The sequence below is a fragment of the Bubalus bubalis genome, chromosome 20 (genome assembly GCF_019923935.1).
Source record: "Bubalus bubalis isolate 160015118507 breed Murrah chromosome 20, NDDB_SH_1, whole genome shotgun sequence".
Classification (NCBI taxonomy): domain Eukaryota; kingdom Metazoa; phylum Chordata; class Mammalia; order Artiodactyla; family Bovidae; genus Bubalus; species Bubalus bubalis.
The window spans coordinates 38,317,845-38,338,673 of record NC_059176.1 but is presented as its reverse complement, the minus strand read 5'-3'; the positions used below and the strand labels follow the sequence as shown (position 1 = coordinate 38,338,673).

Below are 20,829 nucleotides of genomic sequence, written 5' to 3'. Positions count from 1 at the left end.
CACTCACCTGGTTTTCCCCTGGGGTTGACAGACTAGGACGATGCCTTCTCAACAGGACAGCTCCACTCACTGAGACTGAACCAAGGTTAAATCCAAGGAAAAGAATCGGCCTAGGCCTGTTTTCTCTGGGTAAAAGGGCATCCCTGTAGCTTCATGTGAATTGACCCACTTCACAAAAGCTCAGGCTTTACTTATAAGTCTAAACTAAATAGCAAATTGTTCTTTTGCTTGTGCACATAACCAAAACAATACTAAATACAGTTGGATTATCCGTCTCTGGAATATGTCTCGGCTCTCCCTACTGCCTTTCCTCGAGCCTGAGTAGCCAGCATCTAATCTATAAACTATACTGCTGAATCTCAACCTTCCCACACTAGTCAGAAACATCTTTAAAAAAAAAAAAAAAAGTCTGATATGTAATTTCCTTACTTAAAAACCTTTATGGCCCAAAATAAACACTAAAGTGTTTATCACGTCTACAAAGTCCTACATAATCTGGTCTCCGCCTACCTCTCTAGGTTCAGCTCATGCTACTCTTTGCCTGTTCTATTCACTCCAACCCTGCCAAACTCTGAACTCCTGGACTATTCTGTGCTCTTTTGCACCTCCAGGATATCCTATACTGTCACCTCTACCTGGGATTACATTTTTCTTTTCTCCTTGTCAAGCTAACTGCTTTTTGGTATTTCTGCCTCACTGAAATATAAGCTCCTTGGGGAAATCCTCCTGGGCTTAACAAACTGGTTAATGGTACCTTTTATTATACTCCCAAAGTATAGTATGTTTCTTTGGGGTGACTCTGTACACAGATAAGTATTTAACCTCAGTGTTTCCTGTCAATGCCCTGCACACTTCATGAGGGCAGGACTGCGTCTGTTTTTCTTCACCACAATAGTCCCGGAGACCGATTCCAAATGAAGGTGTGCTGAGTGCAGCGCACAGTGCAGCTCTGTGTGTGCTGATTCCAAATGAAGGTTTCTAAGATAGCTCTGATCTTTCATTACTCCCCTAGTCTCATCAATTTCCCTCACTGCCTACTACCTTAAGAAGAAATACTACACTTTTCCCTACTTTACTGTCACTTCATATGCACCCTGAACTTCTATAGCTGTCCTTATTCCCTTCATCTGAAAGGCCAACTTTATTAAAATCCATCACATTTTTTAAACACTTCTACAATCTCCTCAAAATCTTTCCTGATCTATTCCCCAAAGGAGATATGACTCTGTCCTCTGGACACCTATAATATTGACAATTTTTTCATAGTAATCAGTTCTATTTTATCCCACCCTTAGACTACAAATCCATGAAAGTAGTAAGTGTATCTTACTCAGCAGTTACATTTCTGTACAAGATAACAAGTGCCTTGCACTAGTAGGTACCCAATAAAATACTTGTTACTGAACTTGAGAAATGCAGCTCCCAACTTTTAGATTTAGACAAGTTTCCAGTTAAGCTGAGGTCAAGTTCATTGTCAATTTTAATAAATGCTTTAGAATCTGCCAGCTGCTATAAATATAAAGACCAGAATTCATTACCTGCTTTGAGCATCTGTCTTCTCTAGCTTTTCCTGAAGTTGAATCCAGTCAATTAATGCTTTGAAATCTCTTACATAGTTATCCAGCATCATCAGCACCTCCTAATTCAAAACAAACAAACATTAGATTCCATTCTGAAACTAAAGAGCTTCAAGAAAAAAAATTTTAGAGTAAAGGACTTAGGAATTAATAATTTTTACATTAATAATCCTCACTGAGGATGCAGCAAAACCTACTGATATCTGGGAGTAGGGGGTTATTTTCATTCTGTTTGGTAAGAAATTAGTGAAGCTCACAGTCTAAAGACCAAGAGATGGTATTGATATTCCTTCTCAAGACTTTCTCAACTGAATACTTTTTAATCTTTTTATTGCTATATTTAATAAACAGAAAAGTACATGAAACATAAATGTACTGATAAATTATTTCAAAGTAAGGACTCATGCAACCACCATCCAAGACAAAAAATTTAACACTATCAGTCTCTAATAAAAGTTCCCTGATGTCCCCCTTCTAATCACTGTTCCAAAGTAACCACTGCTTTGACTTCTAATAGTTTTATTTTCAAATTCATAAAATGAACTCATAGACTATGTATTATTTTGTGATTTCTGTCATACATTTGTTTATCAGATTCATCCATATTGCAGAACATACCTGCCATTCACTTACTGTCATATTCCAAGGTCACTACTGAACAGTATTCTATTAACATTTATTTACCCAATTTACAGTTTATCAAAATTTATTGGTTGGTATTTAATATTTATTTACCTAATATTTACACAATCTAATGTTGATGCATATTGAAGTAATTTCCAAATTTGGGATATTACAAGTTATATGCTATTACTCATGTACATGTTCACTGCACATATGTATTATTTCTGTTGAGTGTATGATCAAGAGTGTAACTGCTGAGTCACAGAGTAGGCCTATGTTCCACTTGCATATATAGTAACAAACTGTTTTCCAAAGTGGTTGCCACACCCAGCAGCAACCCTCATCTATACCTGGAATTGTCCATTTTGGGTCTTCTTTTTGTGTTTTTAACCTGAGCCATTCTGGCTGATGACGCTGCAATGGTTTCATTTTGGTTTTAGTATGTGTTTCGCTGATTATTAATGATTGTCAGCACTTTTTCATATGCTTATTGGCCAACTTCTTTTTGTAAAGTGCTTATTCAAGACTCATCCCGTTTTTCTAGTGTCTTTCTCTTTCTGATGTGCAGAAGAACTTCTTTTGGATATGTGCCTATTGTTGATTCTATGTACAGCACATATAAGCTTGCCTTTTCACTCTCCTAATGGAATGGAATCTTTTGATGAACAGAAATTCCAAATTTTAAGGTGGTCTAATTTATGACTGTTTTATCTAAAGACTGATATTATTTGTGTTATTTTTACGTATTCTTTTCCTATCACAAGGTCAGGAAGATTTCTCCAAAATTATCTTTTAAAGCATGGGTCTGTGTCTAGAATATCTCTTCTGTTACATTGGTCTATTCTTATACAAGCAGTAAATTATCATGCATTGTTACAGCTCTAAAATAAATCTCAAAATTCAGTAAATTCTCCAACTTTATCTTTGACCTCAAAGTTGTCTAGGCAAATTCCAGCCCTTTTTGCATTTCCATACAAATTTTAGAATCAGCTTGTCAACTTCTCAAGGGTAAAAAAAAAATAGAATTTTAATTGCATTTGCACTGATTCTATACAGGAACTGAAAGGAAAACTGATATTCTTATAACATTGTTTTTCTAGTCTTTACAGACCTATAGCTCTATATATTTATCTTACTCAGTGTGTCTCATAATGTATTATATTTTTCTGTGTATTACATATCTTTTGTTAGACTCAACCCTAAGAATAAATGGTAGTTGCTTTAAATTTTTTTTCAGTTAATGTTGATTTTCCTGGATCTCCTAAGTGTGTTTATTGTGTGTGTATACATATACATATATATGTGATCTGTAAATAATGACACACTTATTTTTCTCCATTAAGTCTCATATCTTTTATGTCTTATTCTCTTATTCCTGTGCTGGCACAAGGCTGAAAAGAAATAAAGATAGTGGCCGATTTGTCTCATTCACAATTTCAGAAGGAAAGCTCTCAACATCTCAGCATTAAGCTTGATGTTTACTCTAGAATTTTTGGAAGATTCCTTATATCACTAAGGATGCTCCTTTTTATTCTCAGTTTACTAGTTTTATCATGAATGGGTGCTGAATTTCACAAAGTATTTTTCAAAAATCACTGACATGATCATATGATTTTTCATCTTCACTCATCTAATCTGGTAAATAACATTAATTTCATATTCAAATGTTAAAGGAACACTGCAGGACTGCAAAGAACCTGACTTGATTGTGATGTACTGTCCAATTTTCAAATCACTAGATTCAATACATCGTTATCCGGTTTAGGACTTAAGCATCTGTACTTCAGTGTGGCCTACATTTTCCTTTCTCATAACGGTTTTGGTTATCAAAGTCATGCTGAAAGGAATTCTCTATTTTTCTATGTTGTAGAAGAATTTGCATAATACAGGCTTTTTTCCCTCAATTTGTTATTGAGATATAATTCACAGACTATAAAATTCACCATTTTAAATTATGCAATTCAGAGCTGTGTACCATATATACACAGAATTATGCAACTGATTCCAAAACATTTTAATCATCCCCCAAAAGAAACCTTTAGCAGTCATTCCCCATTTTCCCTTCTCCCCAGCGTTTGGAAACCACTGATCAACCTTCTGTATCTATGGACTGGCCTGTTCTAGACATTTCATATAAACAGAATCATATCATATGTGGTCTTTCAAGGCGGCTTCTTTTAGCATAATGTTTTCATGAGAAACGCTGGGCTGGATGAAGCAAAAGCTGGAAGACTGCCAGGAGAAATAACAATAACCTCAGATATGCAGATGACACCACCCTTATGGCAGAAAGTGAAGAAGAACTAAAGAGCCTCTTGATGAAATGAAAGAGGAGAGTGAAAAAGTTGGCTTAAAGCTCAACATTCAGAAAACGAAGATCCTGGCATCCGGTCCCATCACTTTATGGCAAATAGATGGGGAAACAGTGGAAACAGTGGCTAACTTTAATTTTGGGGGCTCCAAAATCACTTCAGATGGTGATTGCAGCCATGAAATTAAAAGATGCTTACTCCTTGGAAGGAAAGTTATGTCCAACCTAGACAGCATATTAAAAAGCAGAGACATTATTTTACCCACAAAGATCCGTCTCATCAAGGTTATGGTTTTTCCAGTAGTCATGTATGGATGTGAGAGTTGGACTATAAAGAAAGCTGAGCACAGAAGAATTGATGCTTTTGAACTGTGGTGTTGGAGAAGACTCTTGAGAGTCCCTTGGACTGCAAGGAGATCCAACCAGTCCATCCTAAAGGAGATCAGTCCTGAGTGTTCATTGGAAGGACTGATGTTGAAGCTGAAACTCCAATACTTTGGCCACCTGATGCGAAGGGCTGACTCATTTGAAATGACCCTGATGCTGGGAAAGACTGAAGGCAGGAAGAGAAGGGGACGACAGAGGATCAGATGGTTGGATGGCATCACCAACTCAGTGGAGATGAGTTTGAGGCTCTGGGAGTTGGTGATGGACAGGGAGGCCTGGTGTGCTGTGGTCCATGGGGTCATGAAGAGTTGGACACAACTAAGCAACTGAACTGAACTGAATGTTTTCAAGGCTCATCTACCTGGTAGCATGCATCTGTACTCCATTCCTTTCTATAACTAAATAACTGTGTAAACACAACTTCTTTTATTCACTTTCAGTTGATGGATATTTAGGCTGTTCTCACTTTTTTCCTATTATGAATGCTGCTAGCTGTGAACATTCATGTACAAGGTTTTATGTGAACACATGTTTCTAATTCTCTTGGGTGTATAAGTGGAAGTGGATTTCCTGGGCCATATGGTAACTCTAACATTTAACATTAACTACCAAAATTTTTTTTACCAGTAGCTGTACCATTTTACATTGCCACTAGCAATATGAGAGGGTTGCATCTCCTTCAATCCTTACCAACATTTGCTATTTTCTGACTTCTTGACTCTAGTCAACCTAATGACAGTAAAGCGATACTGTTGTTTTTATTTGATTTTCCATAAAAATGTTGAGCACATATTCATGTGTTTATGGACATTTGTATATCATCTATGCAAGAGTGTCTGTTCAAATTCTTTGCCCATTTTTTAACTGGGCTATTTGTCTTTTTTATTTTGGACTGCAGGAATTTTTCATATATTTTGTATATTAAACTTATCAGACATATTGTTTGAAAATATTTTCTCTCATTCTGTGAGCTGTCTTTTTACTTGTGAGTGTCCTAATAACACATGTAAGTTTTAAATTTAGATAAAGTTCAATTTACATATTTATTTGGTTACTTGTGCTCTGGGTATAGTATTTGAGAAAGTACTGCCTACTCCAAAGTTACAAAGATTTACATCTATGTTTTCTTCAAAGTTTTCAAAGTGACTTCACTTTCATTTTTCACTTTCATGCATTGGGGAAGGAAATGGCAACCCACTCCAGTGTTCTTGCCTGGAGAATCCCAGGGACGGGGGAGCCTGGTGGGCTGCCGTCTATGGGGTCGCACAGAGTCGGACAGGACTGAAGCGACTCAGCAGCAGCAGCACCAGCATGTCCACTGAGTCAATGATGCCATCCAACCATCTCATCCTCTGTCACCCCCTTCTCCTCCTCCCCTAAATTTTTCCCAATATCAGGGTCCTTTCCAATGAGTCAGCTCTTTGCATCAGCTAGTCAAAGTATTGAAACTTAAATTTAAGCATCAGTCCTTCCAGTGAATATTCGGAATTGATTTCCTTTAGGACTGACTAGTTTCATCTCCTTGCTGAACAAGGGACTCTCAAGAGTCTTCTCCAGCACTACAGCTTTGAAAGCATCAATTCTTCAGTGCTCAGCCTTCTTGAGGGTTCAACTCTCACATCTGTACATGACTACTGGAAAAACCATAGCTCTGACTAGATGGACCTTTCTTGGCAAAGTGATGTCTCTGCTTTTCAATATGCTATCTAGGTTTGTCATAGCTTTTCTTCCAAAAAGCAATTGTCTTTTAATTTTGTGCCTGCAGTCACCAACCGCAGTGATTTTGGAGCCCAAGAAAACAAAGTCTCTCACTGTTTCCATGTATCCCCCACCCATTTACCATGAAGTGATGGGACTGGATGCCATGATCTTCATTTTTTGAATGTTTGTTTTAACCCAGCTTTTCACTCTACTCTTTCACCTTCATCACAAAAAAAAAAAAACAAACAAAAAAAAACGCTTTAGTTGCTTTTCATTTTCTGCCATTAGGGTCATCTGCATAATATCTGAGGTTATTGATATTTCTCCCTTCAATCTTGATTCCAGCTTGTGAGCCATCTAGCCTGGCATTTCATGTGATGTATTCTGCATATAAGTTAAATAATCAGGGTGGCTTAAGAGAAGAAAAATTATCTAATCCAAGGTCCTACTGAGAATCACACATGTATTTAACTGTCCTGTTTTCTTCATTCTATTACTGCTCTTCCTCAGTCGTTCATGACCTCATATTTTTAAAGAATACAGGCAGTTATTTTGTAATATGTCAATCAATTTAAGGTCAAATTAAATGAATTATCAGGAATACCACATTAGTGATGCTGTGGTCTTCTCAGTGCCTAATATAAAGAGGCACCCACTATGTATATGTCCTATTACTAATGATAATAAATTTGATAATTTGATAAGTGGTATCTAACAACTCCCTGCTTAAACTTCCTATTTTTCTCTGTACTTAAAAGCTACCTTTTAGGGAGATATTCTATAACTATAAATATCATGTTCTTCAACAAATTTCACTAATTTAAGATCCACTGGTGATTCTTGCCTGGATAAATTATTATAATAATTTCTAAATAATGGTTTTCTAATTCCATCATTCCTTCTACATTTATTACTTAGCATTCTATTATAGAAAAGGTGCTTTCCCTTCTCCCTTATTTGACTATTTATTAATTTACTTATTCATAATAGTATGGATTCATCAATTTCTATATTCTTCAATGATCCATTACTATCATTGTTTATTTTAATACTCGAATTCTCCCAGATTTGGCGAATGGGAAGTTGCTGATGCTGGCTTTTACGTATTTCTGACATGTTACAATTGCGTCAGATTATTTCCTACTTTCTGTCACAAAAAGATTTTTCAGGCTCATCCTGTATTTTCCCTGGCCCTGCCCTGGAATCAGCCATTTCTCTAAGCAGTTCTGGTTCTTTTCATTGGAGAATGATATATTGACCTAAGTGATATAAATACCTAAAGATCAGGTATTTAACGTGCTCACTGATACTGGTGCGTCAGAGCTTCAGGGCACTCCCAGTTGTTGTTGTTCAGTTGCTATCTCGTGGAGTTTGCTCAGACTCATGCCCACTGAGGCGGTGACCCATCCAGCCATCTCATCCTCTCTCGCCCCCTTCTCCTCCTGCCCTCAATCTTTCCTAGCATCAGGGTCTTTTCCAATTAGTTGGCTCTTTGATTCAAGTGGCCAAAGTATTGAAACTTCAGCTTAAACATCAGTCCTTCCAATGAATATTTAGGGTTGATTTCCTTTAGGATTGACTGGTTTCATCTCCCTGCTGTCCAAGGGACACTCACAAGTCTTCTTTTCAAACCACAGTTTGAAAGCATCAATTCTTCTGTGCTCAGACTTCTTTATGGTCCAGCTCTCACATCCATACATGACTATGGGAAAAACCATAGCTTTGAGGAGATGGATCTTAGTCAGCAAACTGATGTCTCTGCTTTTTAATACACTGTCTAGGTTTTGTCATAGCTTTTCTTCCAAGGAGCAAGTGTCTTTTAATTTCATGCCTGCAGTCACTGTCCACAGTGATTTTGGAGCCCAAGAATATAAAATCCGTCACTGTTTCTACTTTTTCCCATCTATTTGCCATGAAGTGATGGGAATGGATGGCCATGATCTTTGTTTTTTGAATGTTGAGTTTTAAACCAGTTTTTCACTCTCCTCTTTCACCCTCATCAAGACACTCTTTAGTTATCTTCGCTTTCTGCCATTAAAGTGGTATCAACTGCATATCTAAGACTATTGATATTTCTCCCCACACTCTTGATTCCAGCTTGTGAGTCACCCAGCCTAGCATTTCGCATGATGTACTCTGCATATAAGTAAATAATCAGGGTAACAATATACAGCTTTAATGTACTCCTTTCCTAATTTTGAACCATTCCCATTCTAACTGTTGCTTCTTGTTCTGCATACAGGTTTCTCAGGAGGCAGGGAAGGTGGTCTCATATTCCCATCTCTTTAAGAATTTTCCATTTTGTTGTGATCCACACATTCAAAGGCTTTAGTGTAGTCAATGAAGCAAAAGCAGACAGTAGAAAAACAAATACACACATACACATGCACGCATGCGCACACATACACATGAACACATCTACACCTACTTCTGTACCTAGCTGTGTATAGGTATTTTAAAAAGAAATTTAAGCTCATACCAATGCTTCCAAATTCAATCACCTATTTGTTGTTGTTGTTCAGTTGCTAAGCAGCGTCTGACTCTGTGACACCGTGAACTGCAGCACACCAGGTTTCCCTGTTCTTCATTATCTTCCTAAGTTTGCTCAAATTCATGTCCATTGAGTCAGTGATGCTATCTAACCATCTCATCCTCTGTCTTCCCCTTCTCCTCTTGCCGTCAATCTTTCCCAGCATCAGGGTCTTTTCCAGTGAGTCAGCTCTTCACATCAATCACCTATAGTTCATTCTAAACTTCTCCCTTTCCATATTGGTAAATCCTTTCTCTGAAAGTGAGAAATTTTATTCCCTTTATATTCAATATCTTATTTTCTTAATATTTCTTATGTGACCAACCCACATCTGCCAGCTACTTCTAATCCATATTTTTTTTCATGAGGTGGGAGAACAAGAGAATAGAGAAGGATCTCTTGTCTTTTTAATGTTCTATAGGACCTGCAGTCAGTTACCTTTTTCATATCTGATAGCAATGTTAGTAGTAATATTATCTTTTTCATCACTGATACTAGTTTCCACACTTTCTAATTTCTTTTCTTGATTAACCACAGCAGCAGCTCCTGACTTTGATGATAATGTCTGATGTATGACAGTTCTATTTTATTAATTTCTGCTCTTTATCATTTTCTTCCTTCTGATGTCTCTGGGTTTAGTTTACTTTTTCCCCTAACTTCTTAAGCTGGATATTTTGATCATTGGCTTTCAGCCTTTATTTCATTCCAGAAATTATATGCATTTTAGGCAATGGCAAGCCACTCCAGTACTCTTGCCTAGAAAATCCCATGGATGGAGGAGCCTGGTGGGCTACAGTCCATGAGGTCGCCACAAATCAGTCGAGACTGAGGGACTTCACTTTCACTTTTCACTTTCATGCAATGGAGAAGGAAATGGCAACCCACTCCAGTGTTCTTGCCTGGAGAATCCCAGGGACGGCAGAGCCTGGTGGGCTGCTGTCTATGGGGTCGCACAGAGTCGGACACGACTGAAGCGACTTAGCAGCAGAGGCAACAGCACTATAGAGTTTCCTTCAGATATGACTTTGGCTCCATCTCACATATATTATTTTTGTTATTCAGTTCAAAATATTTCCTAATTTTTACTATAATTTGTCCTCTGGCCAATAAATTACTCAGATTATTATTGCTGAGACTCCCCCCTAAAGATTTCTATCTTTTCCTGGATCATGCTCCTATTATTCTTCTGCTTAAGAATTCTTCACTCTCCCTAAGCTGTCTGTAGATTTATTATTTATCACCTAGCTCTTCCAATTATCCTCAGAGATACGAAAAGTCCCTCTACCCAAACATTTTTACCAGTGTATGATAAAAGAAATACAGGGTATTTGATAAAGAAATACAGGGTATGCTCATTCATTTATTTACAAATGAAATAAGTCCACCATAGACAAAAGAATTCAAAAAATATATAAATCTGCATTGTTCAATATGGTAATCACTTGCCACATGTGGTTATCAAGTACATGAAAGGTAGCTGCTCTGAACTTAGACTCTGACCAAAAAGAAAGAATGTAAAATATCTTAATAATAATGATCATAGTAAAAATAATAATATTCATACTCATTACATGTTGAAATAATTTTTGATGTATTGGGTCAAATTTAAAATATTATGTAAGTTATTTTCATATGTTTCTTTTTGCCTTTTTAATGTAACAAGTAGGAAATTTAGAAGTACATATGTGGCTCATGTTATATTTCTATTGAGCAGCATGGACAGGTTATAGTAATGTGGCAAATCTAAAAAGATGAGATATTTTTAAATGATAAGTTTCTGATTCTACCCTTTGATGCAGCAACTAACTGTGCAAGTAAAATATCAGGCAGAGGAGGTTGGTCTTAACAACACATGACACATATAAAAAAGACTGTAATTTCACTTGACACTAAACTCAAGTTGAGTAAATAGTTTGCTGAGCCAGAGGAAAAACTGAATATGGCCTCACACTTCAATAATACAATTATAATAGCAACTATGAAAAGGCTGGGGGTCTGATCAGCATAAGGTAAAATGAGACCACTTCCTCTGTGGGTTTTCTGTCTATGTGAAACATTTTTTTTACTGCTAACCTGAATTTCCACTCTCTTTCTAGTTTGGGGAATTGGGTTTTTGCACAGACATAAAAGGAGAAGATCTTCCTGCTCTCTACTACTTGACAGTTAAGCACAGTAATATGATTGGAACTTAACCAATCAGACTCACTTGCCTGGGACTCTGAATCTCAAGCAAGCAAGGCAAAGATAAAGAGGAAATGGTGGTATTTAAAAAAACAGCAATACATCCTAGCCAGATGTTTCTCTGCAGAACCTCCCTGGTTTCTGCCTATTTTCTAACCCTGATTCATGGGTTTTAGTATCAAATCTGTGACCTGTCCTCTCAAAGAATTAATTTTTCTATTTAATCAGCTAGAGTCTAATTCTGTTGCTAGCTACTTGCTAGCCAGTAAGCCATGGTAAGCACAATTTAAGGAGGATAGATAGATAAAGTAGAACCCAATAAACCAAGTGTGATAATAAGGAAGTTTTTAACATCACATCATAGTAGGAACTACAGTAAGAACTGGATGACTAGGCTTAAAGACTAATGGGATGTTATGATAAACATCTTCACATAAGAGAGGTTGTCATAAAAGGGATTATATTTTTCCACATAAATACAAGTTATAGAACAAAGAATGCTCAGTGAAAATGACCGATTTTCACCTGCCAGAGCTGTCTCAAAAAGAGAATTAGTTACCAGAGGGAATATGGTCAAGGGTAACCGTATAATGGGTAGGTGGATTAGACAACTTTACTCACAGTTCTAAGATTCTATGATTTACTCACCAAAATAAAATTTGTTAGAAATCCACTATGTGTCAAAACACTGAATCAATGAAATTCAAACCAGAAGAGAGAGGTATTCAGTGATTTGAAACATCAGTAGCATGCTAGCAAATGCTGCTCTTTAGCCTGAGTGAATTAAACAGAAGATTATTCCCTCAGATGTCCAATGTAACATTTATCAGTGGTACTTTATGACAGAAATTAATTATAATTTACAATCCCTCTTAAAGCAAATTTCTACCCTCTCCAGTCTTGTTTAGAAATTTTTATTCTGAAGAATGGGCTGAATAAGTAAAACTATTAGTGACAAAAGATGTTACATAATGAGTAAATTTCAGAGGATTGTCTAATGAATGAAGAAGTCACACAGGCTCTAGTCAGTTACTTAATTTCCAAGATAACGTGAGTTTGGTGATCTGGTTGTGACAGCACAGAACCCGAGCCCCACTGCACGGACTCCTGGCCCACTGCTCTTTCTGCTCAGTCATACCTCCAAGATGTTCTCTACCAGCAGCAAGAAGAATAAAAAGAAGAAACGATAGGAATGAAGAAAGTTACTAGCAAATCCATTATCAAGGGCATGCTTCCCTCCAGTGTTCTTCATCAACATTTTTTACATTTACTACTAAACTGAAGCTTTCTGAAATCAAATTTAAAAAATAATAACGGTTAGTCTTTTAAATAATCTTTAATTCTGCTAACATATATGTGAAATCATCAGTTTAAAAAGAAATATATTTGGAAAAGTAAATGTTTAAAATTTTACCAGCATTTCTAAGGCAAATGATACAAAGCTGAATATATCAAAGGCCATTATAATTATGCATGATGTAAAACCAGTTTTAATAATATGGGTTACCTGCATTCTGTTTATCAAATACAACATTTGCACAGACACTAAGCCTCCAATAACAAAATACATTTCAAACTGACGGGATTTCACAGGAATCACTTCTAATTCAGTTTATCTGCACTCTAATTTTCCTCTTTAGAAAATCCAAAATCACACTACTGTGACACTAGATTCTACTCATCTCGCAGAGACTTGTTTCTTAGCACTGACTAGTTTTACGTGAGAGTAGCAATGAAAATTTTACACAAGAAAGATTTAAAAGCAGAAGCCACTAAGATCCACTCCACGTCTGACAAAAGGGAATTGATGTCAAGTTTAGCTATGTGCGGACATTGCTTAATTGGCCATAGTTGCCATGTTTCGTCTTAAATGCTAAGACAAAGAACTTTAAAGTGTATTCACTTTACCAGTATCATAGTATTCTCATCTTACTGTAAAGACATGCCAGTCTCACTTTACTATAAAACGCAACTTTCCAATTCTCCCAGAAGATGACTATCAGAAAATGACAGCCAGCTATAAAGACGGTTATTTGTTTTAAAAATATATTACTTTTCCATAACAAAGTACTGGACTCATGGTTTAGTATCAGTGGGCCTCAAAGACCTCAAAAACACTTTTCACTTACAAATTTTTTTTTTTTTAAAACATACAGGTACACTTTGGAAACCAGACCCAAGACTAATAATAAATATATGCCAAGTTATTCATAAATGAAATATAGTACCAACCTCACTTTAGTCATAAAAATTATATTCTACTTTAAAAGACTCTCCTGACATAGAAGTACTGTTTATTTTCTTTCTAAGGTAATCTTATTGCCAAATCACTCGTAATGAAAGTTTTCTGTGATCAGGAAAAGGAAAATTTTAAAAATTTAGTTGACTTCCTTTTCTCAACTCTACTAATACAATTCAAATTCTTTAATTAAATTCATTAACTTAAGTGACCTACTTTAGGGCACAGAAAGATTTAATTCTCAATAATTTCCTTTAAAAGTTGTCTACTGATTTCCCTTTTCACTGAAAGAAAAGAAGAAGAAACCCTCTAAAAGGCAAGAATATAAGCAGCTATACTTCTGATACAAGTTGGCACAGAGAAAGTGCATTTGGTGGCTTAAACAACCTATTTTAAGGAATGTTTAGCTCACCGTTATCAGAAATGATCAGAGTGGTACCATGCAGCTGTAACCTGAGTCATGTTTTACGAACAAGGGAATACAAACAAGACAAGCAGCTGGAGCAGCCTCCCAGTCACTGATGCACATCTTTCTCCTTGCAGCTATGAAGGCTATTTTGTTAAGCAGGATGAACAGAACAAAAGTGGCTCTGAAAGTAATGTTATAGGCATTCAGATAACTACATATAGATGTACAGCTAAAATTACCAATTAGTTTACCAATTGGCTGCAACGGATTCGATCGGTTTGTAACTAATTCTAGTTACTGGCGCACAGCAGGATGGTTGGCGCCATCCCTCTGTCCTCCTGACACACAATACTAGGTGCACAGACCCTTGGGCCCAGACATCAATACAGCCCTCCAACTCAGCTGCAGGAATGAGCACAGTTGTGCCCTCTGTGATGATGAAAGAAGTGGAAATAACCATCACATGAGAAGTCAGTGATGAAGGGACTCTTACAAAAAGAAAATGCTTTACAAAAAGTGAAACAAGTTTTAAAAAGCATTTTTTTAAACTGCTAATCTAATGTTTAAAAAAGAAATCATCTGAAAGCAAAATGGCAAATAAATCACTTTCAAAAACTGTCTAATAATATTATTGACCCAGTCATCTTCATTCCTTTATCATTCACCTCTTTCAAATATCTCCCCTTAATTCTCAATATAAGCAAGCTGGAAAAAGAATACATACATAATATATTCAACAAATAAAAGCCTACCAAATGAAAATCTGCTAATGAAAAGCATTCTCCTATAATTTAATCCTTACCAGGATCTTTTTGGATAAACAAAATTTGCAGCTGCCTGGGTAGTGATACAAATATGTTGCTTCGGTGGCTAACTAATTTTTAATAGCAACTCATTTGGAAGTTGCTGGACTAGATGTTCTTATTCTATTTCCCATTATGAAAACCGAGAGGCCTATTGTGACTAAGTGTAAGTAGACAAAAATGCTCAAAACGATTATTATAATGCTCAAAATCAACATTGCTGTTGCTGTTCAGTCGTGTCTGACTCTTTGCCACCCCACAGACTGCAACACACCAGGCTTCCGTGTCCTTCACTATCTCCCTGAGATTGCTAAACTCATGTCCGAGTTGATGACATCATCCAACCATCTCGTCCTCTGTTGTCCCCTTCTCCTCCTGCCTTCAACTTTTCCCAGCATCAGGGTCTTTTCCAGTGAGCTGGCTCTTCACATCAGGTGGCCAAAGTATTGGAGTTTCAGCATCAGCATCAGTCCTTGCAATGAATATTCACGGTTGATTTCCTTTAGGATTGACTGGTTTGTTCGTGCAGTCCAAGGGAGTCTCAAGAGTATTCTCCAACACCACAATTCAAAAGCATCAATTCTTCGGCATCCAGCTTTTCTTATGGTCCAACTCTTACATCTATACACGACTAATGGAAAAACCATAGCTTTGACTATACGAACCTTTGTTGACAAAGTCATGTTTCTCCTTTTTAATATGCTATCTAGGATTGTCATAGCTTTTCTTCCAAGGAGCAAGCATGTTTTAATTTCATAGCTGCAGTCAGCATCTGCAGTGATTTTGGAGCCCAAAAAAATAAAGTCTGTCACTGTTTCCATTTTTTCCCCATCTATTTGCCATGAATTGCCAACATCCGCTGGATCATGGAAAAAGCAAGAGTGTTCCAGAAAAACATCTATTTCTGCTTTATTGACTATGCCAAAGCCTTTGACTGTGTGGATCACAATAAACTGTGGAAAATTCTGAAAGAGATGGGAATACCAGACCACCTGACCTGCGTCTTGAGAAATTTGTATGCAGGTCAGGAAGCAACAGTTAGAACTGGACATGGAACAACAGACTGGTTCCAAATAGGAAAAGGAGTATGTCAAGGCTGTATATTGTCACCCTGTTTATTTAACATATATGCAGAGTACATCATGAGAAACGCTGGACTGGAAGAAACACAGCTGGAATCAAGATTGCCAGGAGAAATATCAATCACCTCAGATATGCAGATGACACCTCCCTTATGGAAGAAAGTGAAGAGGAACTAAAAAGCCTCTTTATGAAAGTGAAAGTGGAGAGTGAAAAAGTTGGCTTAAAACTCAACATTCAGAAAACGAAGATCATGGCATCTGGTCCCATCACTTCATGGGAAATAGATGGGGAAACAGTGGAAACAGTGTCAGACTTTATTTTTCTGGGCTCCAAAATCACTGCAGATGGAGACTGCAGCCATGAAATTAAAAGATGCTTACTCCTGGGAAGGAAAGTTATGACCAACCTAGACAGCATATTCAAAAGCAGAGATATTACTTTGCCAACAAAGGTCCGTCTAGTCAAGGCTATGGTTTTTCCTGTGGTCATGTATGGATGTGAGAGTTGGACTGTGAAGAAGGCTGAGCGCCGAAGAATTGATGCTTTTGAACTGTGGTGTTGGAGAAGACTCTTGAGAGTCCCTTGGACTGCAAGGAGATCCAACCAGTCCATTCTGAAGGAGATCAGCCCTGGGATTTCTTTGGAAGGAATGATGCTAAGGCTGAAACTCCAGTACTTTGGCCACCTCATGTGAAGAGTTGACTCATTGGAAAAGACTCTGATGCTGGGAGGGATTGGGGGCAAGAGGAGAAGGGGACGACAGAGGATGAGATATCTGGATGGCATCACTGACTTGATGGACGTGAGTCTGAATGAACTCCGGGAGTTGGTGATGGACAGGGAGGCCTGGCGTGCTGCGATTCATGGGGTCGCAAAGAGTCGGACACAACTGAGCGACTGATCTGATCTGATCTGATGGGACTGGATGTCATGACCTTTGTTTTCTGAATGTTGAGTTTTAAACCAGATTTTCACTCTCCTCTTTCACCTTCATTAAGTGGCTCTTTAGTTCCTCTTTGTTTTCTGCCATTAGGGTGGTGTCATCTGGATATCTGAGTTTATGGTGGTTTCTCCCAGCAATCTTGAGTCCAGCTTGAGCTTCATTCAGCCCAGCATTTCACATGATGTACTCTGCATAGAAGTTAAATAAGCAGGGTGACAATATACAGCCTTGATGTACTCCTTTCCCAACTTTGAACCAGTCTGTTGTTCCATGTCTGGTTCTAACTGTTGCTTCTTGACCTCCGTACAGGTTTCTCAGAAGGCAGGTAAGGTGGTCTGGTATTCCTATCTCTTTAAGAATTTTCCACAGTTTGTTGTGATCCACACAATCAAAGGCTTTAGCATAGTCAATGAAGCAGAAGTAGACGTTTTTCTGGAATTTCCTTGCTTCTTCTATGATCCAGCATATGTTGGCAATTTGATCTCTGGTTCCTCTGCCTTTTCTAAATCCAGCTTGTACATCTGGAAGTTCTCACTTCATGTGCTGTTAAAACCTTGCTTGAAGGATTTTGAGCATTCCCTTGCTAATTGACTATGCTCCAATATAAAATAAAAAGTTTAAAATTAAATTAAATTTAAAAAATACAACACATATAATTAATAATAAGACAGTAAAATGTGTAAAGCAAAAAATCCCAGAAATTCAAAGAGATATTGAAGAAATTACAATAGTAGTGGGAGACTAAAATATTTCAGTGCCTGAGAGATCAAGGACATTAAAAAAACAAGCTAATAATTTAGAGTATGTAAATAATAGCTTTAAAAATATAAACATTAATTTTTATCTATAGAGAATCCACTTTACCTACTCCTGTCTTGTCCAAAGGATATTTGCAAATACTTAACTTCTTTACTTTCTCCACATCTATCAGGCTTCTGTGATAACCACTTCCTTCCCCATGAAACTTCAGTTCCATGGTCCACTACTCCAACTATTCTCTTAACTTCTTCAATCCTTTACTTAATGATATTCCACTGAATCTGCCTAAAAAATTCCAACTCATGACTAATTCATCTACCCACCATCTTTGGGCATTTTTAGCAAGTGACTGAATGCTAGTAAGTATTCCGTCAGGGTAGAAGGGAATCACATAACTGTGTAGACGTATCTTTACCGCAACAACGTATGTAGTCTCATTGCTTCACACAGACATTTAACATCTATTTACTATTTACTATTTATCTATACAGTATTTATCTATTACTGTGTTCCAGTTCCAGTTTGAAGAACTGATGACAGAGTGGTAAACGAGACAGTGTGGTTTCTGTCTTCTGGGAGCTTAATGTCTAGTAAGGGAGACAGAAGGAGAAGGCAATGGCACCCCACTCCAGTACTCTTGCCTGGAAAATCCCATGGATGGAGGAGCCTGGTAGGCTGCAGTCCATGGGGTCGCAAAGAGTCGGACATGACTACAACTTCCCTTTCACTTTTCACTTTCATGCATTGGAGAAGGAAATGGCAACCCACTCCAGTGTTCTTGCCTGGAGAATCCCAGGGACGGGGGAGCCTGGTGGGCGGCCGTCTACAGGGTCGCACAGAGTTGGACACAACTTTAGTGACTTAACAGTAGCAGCAAGGAAGACAGATATAAAAACAACAAAATAAACAATTATGTAGTTTCAACTGTGATAAAATGTTTCTAGGGAAAGTATGCTATGACAGTACAGTCATGCCATATGTGCCCAAGCAGAACCCATGGATATCCAGGGCTGAATGTATTACATCATTTTATAAAAGGGGCTTGAGCATCCGTGGATATTGGTATCCACATGGCAAGAGTAGGAGAGGTGTCTTGGAACCCATCCCATGCAGATATGAGGGTGAACTCTATATTAGCAGGGAACCTGATTTAGTCTGAAACATGATAAGCTCCCCTGAGAAAGTGACCTTAAATTGAAACCTATACTAGAAATGGGAGTTACGTAAAAGGGATGGGGGAGGTGAAGAGGTGCTGGGCAAGAAGAGGGAGGATGAGTGTCTTGGCAAAAAAAATCAGAATGTGGAAAGGTCTGAAGACTTGTGGGTACCTGACATGTTTGAGTAATCGAAAGAAGGCTGGTTTAAATGAGGCAGAAGGGAGGAGAGAAAAGTGGTGTGAAATGAGGTTTACACAAATCAACTCACTCAAGATTTGAAGGTCAGGCTGGAGATTTTAATGCACAGAGCATTGGGAAACTTCTGAGGAGCTAGAATCAAAGAAATCAGAGCTCACATTTGTTTTTTTTAAGAATCAGTTTGCCTATCATATAGAGAATGGATTGGAAGGATGCAGGGAGTCCTGCTAAAAGATTTCAGTTGTGATCCAGGGATTTCACTAAGATAATGGCAGCTTGGACTAGAATGGTAGCAGTAGAGAATAAGAGAAGTGGACAGGTTGGAAAGATTTAGGAGGTAATACTCAAAGAGTATTAAAAAGCAGAGACATTACTTTGCCAACAAAGGTCTGTCTAGTCAAAGCTATGGCTTTTCCAGTTTGGATGTGAGAGTTGGACTATAAAGAAAACTGAGCACCGAAGAATTGATACTTTTGAACTGTGGTGGTGGAGAAGACTCTTGAGAGTCCCTTAGACAGCAAGGAGATAAAACCAGTCCATCCTAAAGGAAATCAGTCCTGAATATTCATTGGAAGGACTGATGCTGAAGCTGAAACTCCAATATTTTGGCCACCTGATGCAAAGAACTGACTCACTGGAAAAGACCCTGATGCTGGGAAAGGTTGAAGACAGGAGGAGAATGGGACAACAGAGGATGAAATGGTTGGATGGCATCACCAACTCAATGGACATGAGTTTGAGTAAGCTCCAGGAGTTGGTGATGGGACAGGGAAGCCTGGTGTGCTGCAGTCCATTGTGTCGTCAAGAGTCAGACACGACTTAGTGATTGAACTGAATTGAACTCAAAGAGGTCCATTCATTGGACAGTGGCTGGTGTGGGGTGAGGGGAGGAAGATGGAGGGACTACCTGCCAATTCAGGGAAGAAAAATATATCTCCAGGTTTAGGGTAGAGGGAGTCATCATGAACTTGTTTCTATATACATCAGTTTGACATGCTTATGAAATATCCAAGTGGAGATGCGAACAAGGCTATTTGGATATACAAGTCTGAAAATCAGAACAAAAGTATAGGCTAGAGATATAAATTTAAGAATCATCAGGAAATCAACAATAAATTAAGCCATGGCATGGAGAAAATGCAGAGGGAGAAACTAATAGTGAGAAAAGAAGATGGTTTAAGACGAGCCTTAATGAATTTCCAAAAGCTAAAGGTCAGGTGGAAAAGGAAAAGCCAACAAAGGAAGCAGAGGCAGCAACCAACAAAGAAGGAAGAAAGCTAGCAGTGGTGGTTCTATAAAAGCCAAAGGGGAGAGTGCTGAAAGCGGGGCGTGGCCAACAGAGTGAAATGCTACTCGGAGATCAAGGGAGGGGCTGAAAAACACCCACTGAGCAACACTGAGTGACTTTAATAAGAGCTTAACAGGAGCTCTGATAGGCATGTGACACCAGGTTGGAGTAGACAAATGAGTTCCTGAGAGAAAAGGGAATGGAGGCCGCAAAAAGGCAGCTGTCTTCTAAGAAACTTGGCTAAGAAGGAGAGGAGGAAAATGGGGTCTGGGACAGTGGATGAAAGGATAAGTAAAACAGAGATAGGGTTTGGGGGTTTCTTCTTGTTGTTTTTATTGTTGTAGATTAGAATGGAAGAGAAATAAGTGAGTAGTGTGCTGATGGGAGAAGACTCTAAGAAGGAAAACTGAACATACAGAAAAGAGAAGAATTTCCAGTCTCAACTGTGACCTTCAGGTTGCTGGGCAACCCTGTGGCTTCCAAAAGTCTGCCCTTCATTCTCCATCACAGTTATTTCAGATCTTTCCACCATCTTCCAACTTCCAACCTCACACCTCCTACTTCTTGAAAACATAAAAGGGCAAAGAACCCCTCAAATGGAATTTCAAATTCTTATCACAAGTTTCCACCTTGATCCCA

The 20,829-nt window shown here is 38.0% G+C and overlaps 1 protein-coding gene across 7 annotated transcripts in view; it reads right to left on the bottom strand.

The window, feature by feature from the left end:
- Positions 1-20,829, bottom strand: part of SCAPER (S-phase cyclin A associated protein in the ER) — a 414,652-nt gene that overhangs the window by 330,886 nt on the left and 62,937 nt on the right. For all 7 annotated transcript variants that reach the window (XM_044933045.2, XM_025271386.3, XM_025271383.3 and 4 more), the window contains exon 6: positions 1,539-1,639. In XM_044933045.2, the coding sequence (XP_044788980.1) occupies positions 1,539-1,639 (101 nt within the window). The remainder of the gene's footprint in view (positions 1-1,538; positions 1,640-20,829) is intronic.